This window comes from Montipora capricornis, chromosome 12 (assembly GCF_036669925.1).
Source record: "Montipora capricornis isolate CH-2021 chromosome 12, ASM3666992v2, whole genome shotgun sequence".
NCBI classification, from domain to species: Eukaryota; Metazoa; Cnidaria; class Anthozoa; order Scleractinia; family Acroporidae; genus Montipora; species Montipora capricornis.
The window spans coordinates 30,617,668-30,627,437 of NC_090894.1; the positions used below are offsets into that span (position 1 = coordinate 30,617,668).

General features: G+C 39.0%; 2 protein-coding genes across 3 annotated transcripts in view; one reads left to right on the forward strand and one right to left on the reverse strand.

Annotated features, from left to right (window-relative positions):
- Nucleotides 1–265: 265 nt before the first annotated feature.
- LOC138027487 (beta-4C adrenergic receptor-like) lies at nucleotides 266–1,901 on the reverse strand. Its single transcript, XM_068875043.1, has one exon. The coding sequence runs from the start codon at nucleotides 1,828–1,830 to the stop codon at nucleotides 898–900; it is 933 nt and encodes a 310-aa protein (XP_068731144.1). The 5' UTR covers nucleotides 1,831–1,901; the 3' UTR covers nucleotides 266–897.
- LOC138027486 (histamine H2 receptor-like) overlaps nucleotides 1,367–9,770 on the forward strand; it is a 17,450-nt gene continuing 9,046 nt past the window's right edge. The window contains exons 1-3 of one of the 2 annotated variants that reach the window (XM_068875040.1): nucleotides 1,481–1,491; nucleotides 7,190–7,302; nucleotides 9,171–9,254. The gene's annotated coding sequence lies outside the window, so the exon portion shown is untranslated. Of the gene's footprint in view, nucleotides 1,492–7,189; nucleotides 7,303–9,170; nucleotides 9,255–9,770 lie in introns of both variants that reach the window. The other variant, XM_068875039.1, reaches the window with a different exon arrangement.

A 9,770-nucleotide genomic window follows, 5' to 3' on the forward strand; every position in this document is an offset into this window, starting at 1 on the left:
AAATTTTGCAAGTAAACGTGCAAACAGGAAGAAAATTTTAAATTTTGCATATGCACTCCGCACTAAAGGACAAACGACAATGGACTTGCCGAAATGAAAATTGGATTATTTTTCCAACGGCGATGAATATTTCCTTAACAACTTTCCTTTTAGTCTATTCCGCTGGTCAAACATATGAACTAAGTATATTCTAAAAAGGAAATAGATTTTCTATTCTTAACGAAAAAATATTCCTGTTTTTGGGTCTTCAAGTTTATATGATAAACGAGATTTTTACTTAACCTTAAATGTTCGCAAATTTCCGGGCTAAGGGAGTCTTGAAAACATGACCGAAATTATAAGCGGTGTTTACTTATAAAGCAATAATCACAATGAGATAACGAACGGGTATGAACATTTTCAAGCGGCTTATTCTGTGCAAACTAAGAAGATGATAACTTTGACCATTTTGGTTCATCATATTTACAAATAGGTAGCACGACACTTTCATAACAGTTCCTCAGAATTGAAAAGCACTTTAACGTGCAAAACAAAAAAGGCATGACCTTTGATGCCACATCAAGACAATACAGCATGAACATCTTAGTTGTTGTAAAGACAAATATCTGTCTAAATGTATGATCTGCCTTACCATATATTTGTTAGTACTATAGAACAAAATATACCACGGAATAGCGTTTACCCGAGATCTGTTTTTGTAAATAAGTGCTGTTTTGTCGTGCTACACAACAGGAAAGTAGCAAACAGAAAGTCCACCATAGGGTGTCAATCTATTTTATCTCTGATTTTTTATTGCATTGTTTGTGCAACAGAACGTGATATTAACATGGCTCAGTGTCAAAAACAACGTAACATCTATGGTGCTTTTACAGTGGCAACTGTATAGATCAACTCATCTCACTGCTGGCTTGTTGTTTCGCGAGTAGAGCTGATTCGCCGCAGAGGCTCCATCAAATTGAACCAGGAACTCGCCAAAAAAGTTTTAATGGTCCTTCTTATTCCAGCATCACGAAAAGCAAACACAAATGGATTCAAAGCGCTGTTGGCATACTGCGCACATTTGATAAAGAACCCAACGCGACCAATATCCACGGGGGCTAAATTACAGGGGAAACAAAACTTGAACACGAAAACCCCTATCACGTGTGGGAGCCACATCAAGAAAAATGTTCCACAGATTATTGCGAGCGTTGCGGCCGTTTTTCGCTCGCGGAGATACTTGCTTCGTGATCTTACTCTGTTAATTCTTGTTTGTTCTTGCTCGGGTTCAATAGTGTTTCTGATAATCGTTCGAGCAACAATGAAGATAAAAAAGTTCAGTGATGGAATTATGAGCAATGCCAAAGAAAGAGCTGTCACGAAAACGTAGAACGGGTAGTTTTTGTCGACATTGGGCGTTATAACGAAATCAAGGCAAGACAGAATCAAGGAAAGTACCCAGACCACACCCAGTACACGACAGTAGGACTCGACAAGAAGTGCGTGGTGAAGGTAAGGCTTTGTAACGGCAATATACCTCTCAACTGTCACTGATATCAAGTGAAATACTGAAGCTGTTGCGCTAAATATATCCAGCGATATGTAGAACCTCCTCAACAAGCTGGTTGGTGAATCACTTTTGAGAGTTACGAGGTACAGGGGTATTGCCAAAGCCGCCACAAGCCAGTCCGATGCAGCCAATCCAGCGATAAACACGTTCGATCCTGTTCGAAGCCTGGGGCTTTTCAAAAACGCTACTAAAATTAAAGCGTTTCCAAACAGAATAATTAACATCAATACAAGAAGAATTGTCTCCCGCACTGCTTCCTCTGCTTTATATGGCTTGTACATTACCAAGTAAATCTTCTGTGATTCACTAACTTACAAACATTCGCAGAAGTTTGAATGTGTACAGAATTGAATTTAACTAGTTCAGTAAGTGGTGTGCAAAAAGAAACTAATTTTAATCTTGAATAATTGTGTACTCTTCTCGAGAAATTTCTGAAGTCCATCCGTTTGAACTCAAAATAAAGGTGCCGAAATGTGAAGAGCTTATCTAGTTTCAAAGGAAGAAATACATAGTTTTGTTTTATCAGGCGGCACTAATTTTTCCAGTTTAAAAGTTTCTTTTGTTTTCTAGGAGTCGCACCATAAAAGGCATTAGTTGCTTCGGATTAAAATGAAAGGAACTGTCAACAGATGTATTGTTAATCGCTTTCAGTGCGATAACTTCTTCTAAATTAACTGCATTAAGGATCCGGCAGACCGTCTTTGAAATCAGCAGTATATCAACAAAAGTACATTAGAGAGTGTCTGAAGCTAGTTTTGAAATTTCAATGTATTCGACTCGTTCATTCATTGTGTCTTTCTGCAAAGCCACTTGGCATCACAGCAACCACCAAACCAGAGAGAAATTTCTCGTGGGAGGTCCGTACAAATTAGTGAAAGACGAGCATGCCGGACCTCGCGAATATTTCGCCCAAAAACATCATAGGGTATTTTCGGGGGAAATGGTGTTTTCAGTTTAGATTGCTATCTTAATTGACATTTATTGAAAAACTAGTTTAAAACTAGAGGGTGTTTGTAAAACTTAAAATTAAAACGTTGTGTTGCTATGTGGTAGAGATTGATACTTTCTCTTTCAAATTAATTGTTTTGGGTAAAACACAGTGGCTTAATGGATCTAAATAGGCTTCGGACTGGTAAAAATCAATATCAATTGTATGCCGTTCCGTAAAATGAACACTTTGATCTCAATGGTTTTATTTATTTCTTTTGTCTCAAAGCCTTTCTATTTGTCATGTAGGAGAGTTTGTTTTGGAGCAGATTATCGAGGTGCAAAGATATGAACTCAAAATGACTTCGTTTGGACGCAAATCGTACATTTTTTTTCCGTTTTCAAAAAAAAAAAGTCTGTCCAAACGTAGCGTTTTCAAATGGTGTTTCCACAAGAATGCGCTAAAACGCTAATGCTGCTGAAGGAGCATGCGCATTTCTCAGTAAAACGAGCCCGCAACATGGACGAGGTAGGCTGGATCCAATAATGTAATGCCATCGTTTTTGAAAGAACCTTTTCAACAATTTCCAATTTGAAGAGTGTTTTCGGGCAATTGTGTTTTCGATCAGTGTTTTACCGGATACGTGTGAGTGGAAAGCCAATCCGCGAATAAAAAGTTGCGTTTTCAAACGAAAGCGGAAAGCTTAATTACGGACGGGGCCTTCAAAGAAAGAGCTGGTTCATGAAAACTGAATGCTTTATTTACGCGCGCTAAAAGTTGTTCCCGAAGATCAAATCCAGTTCGCATCGAACTATCTCTTAATTAACTGACTTTTGTGCAACGAGGCTTTGTGCGTCGTGAGGAATTCGAATTGACCGTCGTACAATTCAAAGAGCCGAGTGTATATATTTCTTCCTCGGAAGATTGCCAAGTGATTGCTGAAACAGCGTGAACTAAATAATATATATGAAATGAATCATATCACTGAACTGTGGATATGAAATCAAGTAAAGCTATGATCCTCGCAGTTATGGACGCAATTTTAGCAATTGCGTAGAGAAGCCTGAAATTTTCAGGACTTCAACGGGGTTTGAACCTGAATTTTTCAGGCTTCTCTACACAATTGCTAAAATTGCGTCCATAACTGCGAGGATCATAGCTTTACTTGATATTATCGAGTGTTGTGTAAGGGTTTTTATCAGATAAGTTTGTGATTTTGGTCTCGGCGTATGGCTGTTCGAGCTAATCCCTTTGTGGCTCATGACGAGACATAGGCTGGACCACTTCATGAAGGTAATGTTAGTTGAAGTTATGTTGGTTATCCGGCTGAGTTATCTGTTTTAAGCATAATTCGTGCAGGATAATCAGTCTGAAAAGATGTCTCCTAAATATACCTTTTTTTTCTTATCCACCAAACTGTTTCATAGTCAAAGAGGTTGTTGAAGAGTTTCTGTGTTGGAGAAGGGACGACCTCTTCTGTACGAATGATTCCACTTATTGGGATGGTTTTTAGACTAAAATGATAAAATTAAAGAGCTTTGCTCCTACATGTGCGACGGTGTACTGAAGTGTGCTTATTAGTGACCGCTAGCTTGGATGGTTTAAGCAAATTGTAATCAGTGGTGCATCGATTATCAATAAGCACACGCGAATAAGAATTCAAAGTGATTCCTCGTAAACCTTCCCGTTTCAATTTTTCCTGGATCAAGCTTTAAAATTCCACATACCGATGTTAACTGATTATCTCGGAGAGAATTGCTTCCTTGGTTGGTTATTACAGGTTGCTCTTAGAAATGATTGTCTCATTGCCAAGCCGACCACATTCCTGGATTCTTCATCGTTTGAAGGCTCTGTTGCGCGATTGTCTTGTGCTTCTTCAGCCCATGGCTTCCTAACATACCCAAGTCCAAAAAAAAAAAAAGAAAGCCAATTGATCTCAAAATGTATAACTTCGAAGTATCGGATGTGAAATGGTAAACAACAGGACGAAACGCCCACCCTCTGGCCTCATACGAAAACCCTGGATGCATGAATAAATATAAAGATCAAATGCAGACTCGAAAATAGCGACTTGATTACCGAGACAGTAACAAGTTAAAATCATTAGGCATACAATGGCTGACCTAATGAACTGATTGATTTTCTTTGAGCGCTTTTTACGTACGACCAAAAACTGTTGTATGAAAATAATTTTATTGAAAGACTAGACAGTTTCTAAAAAATGATCAACAGTTGGTCATCCTTACCCCAACGTTACTTTTCAGTTTCTTTGCGTTCCTCTAGAACAGATTTTGTAAGAGACTCAGTTAAAAAGATGCTGTTTCATTTCATTTGGAATTTTACCCGTCAGGTTAGTATAACTTGGACACACGCTTGTCACACGATGACCAAATGATCACCGTTTGTCACCCCAAGGACCATCACGATCTATCACTATACTGAAAGATGACCCCCAGCTTACTCCGAAGTTACTTTTCATTTTCTTTGATGCGCTTTGATACAGATTTTGTGGAAGAATTGAATAAGATGTTATTTCATCCCATTTGGAAAAGTGCATGTAACGTCAGTTACTACGCATGAGCGTCTGTTATCAATGATTATGCCAACGAAGATTTAAGGATGAATTTGTTATTATTACAGTCTCGACTGGAACGGCTTGGAGACTAAGGTACGGTAAGGCATACAAGGTTGTGAATGAGGATGAATTTTTCCGCCTTTTCTCTCGTTCTCTCTCAGTCATTGTTTGTCACTGATCGTTCGCCTGTTTCAAGTCGCGTGCTAACATTAACTCTGTTTTACGTTGAGCATCGCGCTCTCTCTCTCTTTTTTCTTCTTTCTTCAAAATTGTTGTTTGTTTTATTAAAATGCACTGTCAGATGGATACGTTAATCATACAACTTCTCACTAAGAACCCGGGTTCCAGCAGGGCAACATTTTGCGTATTGGCTTGAAATGAGAGTTGAACGTACGGACGGACACTCGTACGTTAACGTCATAACCAAAACCAATATTAATTTCTTAATCACGGGGCTCCGCACGGGTGCCTGCGGCGCGCGGAGTTCATTTCATTGCAGCTACCGAGTGAAGCGTGCAAGCAGCAACATAATCATAATTTAAAACAAACACATTGCGCGAAATGTCCATGTTTTTGGCTTTGCTGGCTTTTTACCGAAATGCATTGCGCTTGTGACCAGAATGCACCGCGCTGCGACCAGAATGCATTGCCGCATGTAGTAGCTTCGGTTTGAGCAGGAGTCACAAAACACATCGATTATCAACCTTTCAACCGCACATATCTAAGAATCATCTACACTTGCGTCTCTTCTTGTACTTAAAATTCTGCTTTTAGTTCAGATCCATTCCTGGCCAACTCGGCCTATCAAAACTCAGACTTAAGTTCCTTGATCATCGTCAAAATTTCTTAGAATTTCTTAGTCGTCGGAACTCTCGCGTTTCCGTATTTACCAGCCTCGCGCCGGCATCGCAGAGGTCATGTGTTCGAATCCCGATGAGGGCGCCAGGTGATCTGGTGACGTAATTCGGAGGACTGGGGAGAAAAATTTTGACGCCGTATGCCACAACCGCGCGCGGCCTTATTTTTGAATTCAACATGGCAGAGGCGAGGTTAGAACTCGTCGGTTCTATTTGAATGTTCATTCAGTAACAGGAAATGTGGTAAAAACGGAATGATGTGTTGAGTTTTGGCGATGGAAATACCTAAGGCCGCGCGCGGTTGTGGGATACGGCGATAAAATATTTCTTCCCAGTCCTCCAAATTACGTCACCAGATCACCTGGCTATAAGAGACCATTGCTTAAATATTCCAGATAACTGCGAGAAAGAAGTGTCGGTAAGCTGTCGAATTGCTACTAGTTGCAGGGGCGGATCCAGGATTTTTCTTAGGAGGAGCTGCACCACTTAAAGGAATGATGTAGCCGACTGGTGAGGTTTTATTTATCTTCCAGAATGGCAGTTGTATTAGAAAGCCGCAGGTCATTTCAGGAAGGGGGAGGGGGAGGGGAGCGCCCACGCCCTTCACCATCCCCCTAGATCCGCCCCACAGTTGGTAAAGGTCAGTCTACCAAACAACTATTGTTGCTCCGTTGTCGGCCAATTTGATGACGATGCCAACCCCTTTTTGGAGGATTTTTAAGCTCTGTGCATTCTTCTGCGGCAAAATGAATGTCTTATGTTGATATTTCAGAAAACAGCAAATTAATGTTCCAAAAGTATGTAAAGCAAATTTACGCAAGACATTTCAGTTTCTCTCCAGCATTAAGAATTATTGGTGTGTGTGTTGCTATTGAAGTTTTCTTAAAATCTCTCCTTACGGGGACTTGTCCCGAAAAAGGACCTACTTGAGATCAATTTGTTTCGTTTCGCGGACGCACGGCTTATTTTAAGGACATTTTACCCTAGTGACGGATGGTTAACAGAGTAAAAAAAAAAATTTAAAGACTTGACAAAAAGAGGCAATATGTAGGAAGCTTTAGTGTTTGAGTATCGTGTTATAGTACACGCAAAAACATTGGTGAACGCACTATACCTCTATATACCTCGAGCATCCTTAAAACTAGTCTTGTTAATGAACTCGACAAGCACACAGATAAATGTATAAATTCAGTAGTAATTTATTTGATACCAGTTCCATGATTTTGTTCCTTATGTTTACCGTGATACTTCCAAATATTTATTTATTTTAAACGTGCTAGGTCGAACTAAAGAAAACTGCTATCGCCTGCCCTAGACAAGTGGACGGTGAAGGGCCATGAAAGCCGCTGTTACTTGTGGTTGAAACAAATGGCCAATTAAATCCTTTCAAGAGGTGAATTGTGGTTAATTAAGACTCATAAGCGTTTCTTTTATTTTCCCTCACGAGTTTTTTGTCTCCATTTTGAGCAGTAATATATTTTAGCACAAGAACGCGGATACTCCTTGCGCTAGAGTCACTCAAAGAAGTTACTTACTCTACATAGAATTGATTTATAGGGCAAAATTATTAATTAGTAGTCGTCTCTACGTGAGAATGTGGAAGGCTTTTATTTTTTACTTTTCAATGTTTAGACGGTGGTAACGTTGATAATGAATGGCTTGAGGTACCATTCTTTGTCATTTCACTTTTCATTTATTCATATAATGATGACCTCTTTTATTCCGAAGCAGTAAAAAGAAACAAATCGCGGATTTAACCTAAGAATGCCCTCCATAAGGCATTGTCCGCAGTCAGAATTAATTAACATAACGTTTCAGAGAAATCAGTGGTTATTTTTTTTATCCTATTCCGACTGAATAATATGAAATAGCGTTGACCCGACACCAGAGTAAATGGCAAGCAAAGAATACTGTTCACACGTTCATTTAGCAAAAACTCGTGAAAGAAATTGTGGAATTTTCAAGTTGAAATCACGTCAGACGATAGCTTACAGTCTATAGACGACTCTACTTTTTTGGTTTACCGAAAGAATATCCAACTTAATCCGTAGAGTCCCGTAGTTCTCTGGTCACCTTTGCGGTTACCTACTTGTTGTTGGATACAGATGTCTCTTTTGATAAAAAAAAATCCTGAATGAAATACAGTGGAAAACCTTCCCTATAAATATCCCATAGAATGCCTGAAAAGTATGCTGAAAACAAGAAAAATCTTCCAGTTATAGTTGGGGTCTATTTTCCAACTTTAAATAGTAGGCCGCCAGTTCAGAACTCATTGTATTTAGCGACATATTCACACAGATAAAGACAGATATAATGAAGATCAATTTCACTAAAGCAAACTAACTTATTATCTGTCCGCTAAGGAGGGGGACATTGGAGTCTGCGAAAATGTGGTATCCGTTAATTTTTAGCATTGTAGTCCGGAAAGTTCGGAATTGCGGTATGATCAAACCCTACGGAAAGAGGTTATCGTTTGTTTTGGTTCACGGTACTCGGTGCAGAAACTACGTCACGGAATTATGAGACTTCCGGTTGCTCCAGCAGGGGGAAATTTGAACTCTGCAACCTTACTCCGTGGTGCGAGATCACGCTTTGCGAGCGCGATTCGTATTAACAATCGTTTGCTGTACTGACAAAGGCAATCCGCGCGGGCAAAGCAACAGGGGGAAGAAAATATAGAACATATTAATTTTGGTATCGGTATTTTTTTAAACGCGGTATTTCGGTATTTGCAGTTTTGACACGGAAATGATATTGGCAACCCACAATGTCTCCCCTCCATTAGCTTTCCTAACGCGCTAAAAGACTTTTATGCAGAGCTTTTTTCATCAATGTTAATTGATGAGTTAGGTCAATTTGTGCAACACTGAGAAATAATGTGTGTATTATTCTTTTGGTGTAACTTTACGTCCTATGTGATTTATCCCTAAATGCGGCTGTCAATTAGAAGATTTGCAGAGTCCGCGTTTAATGGCATTACAGTATGAACGAAGAATATAGCGAATGAAAACAATTGTTTCATGGGATTAAAATCAAGCAGGTCACCAAGAGTGAAACGTGATAAGAAAAGGTACTTTTGACAATAATTAAATTTTAAAACGGTAGCTAAGAAAATCTACATAGCGTGTTGAAGAAGTTTCTTAAAGCATCAATAGCCGACTTACCGGTTTTCCGTGCCCGTTTCTCTTCCATTACCTTTAATCATTGATTTGTTTTTTTGTGTCAGTGGTGAGCTGTAGTATTTGTGAATCTTATTTCCAGGGCTGACAACTAAACCGGATCTAATAGGATACTGTTGCACACAGATTAAAGCGGTTTTGCCGAGGAATTACACGTTTTTCGCTGGTAAGCTTTCTTCTTTCTGGTACTAATGCTGTATCTTGGCTCGGTAATATCGGATATCGTACTTCATAAAATTTTAAAACAAAATACTTTTTATTGGCACAAACTTCAACAGAAGAAACGATAACTCATCATTGTCCCTTTTGATTTTTGCTTCCGAAAATCTTAACATAGTTTTTATGTAAAGCTACTTCAGTTCACCTATTACACTGACGAAACGAAGAATTTGACCGTTCAGAAGATGTTAGGCCGCCATATACTCCAACTTTATTACTAGAGAAGAAATATTACAAAGGTTGGTTTATAAATATTTCGGGGGCAATTTTACCGTAAACGCTTGTTTCTACTGAAGAGGGTCTTTTAGTTTTTGCCGTGAATTTCAACCACAAATTTTTACACAAAACACAATTACTCAAGTTTATTGAATCAGCTGCTGGTTGTAGATGTCATCCCCAACCGATTTCAATTTTAAACAAACTTTATCGTAAAATAATAAACAAATATTTATCGCTCTGAAGC

Excerpts from the sequence above, each read along its gene's own strand:
- LOC138027487 (XM_068875043.1), bottom strand. The coding sequence starts at position 1,830 with ATGTACAAGCCATATAAAGCAGAGGAAGCAGTGCGGGAGACAATTCTT.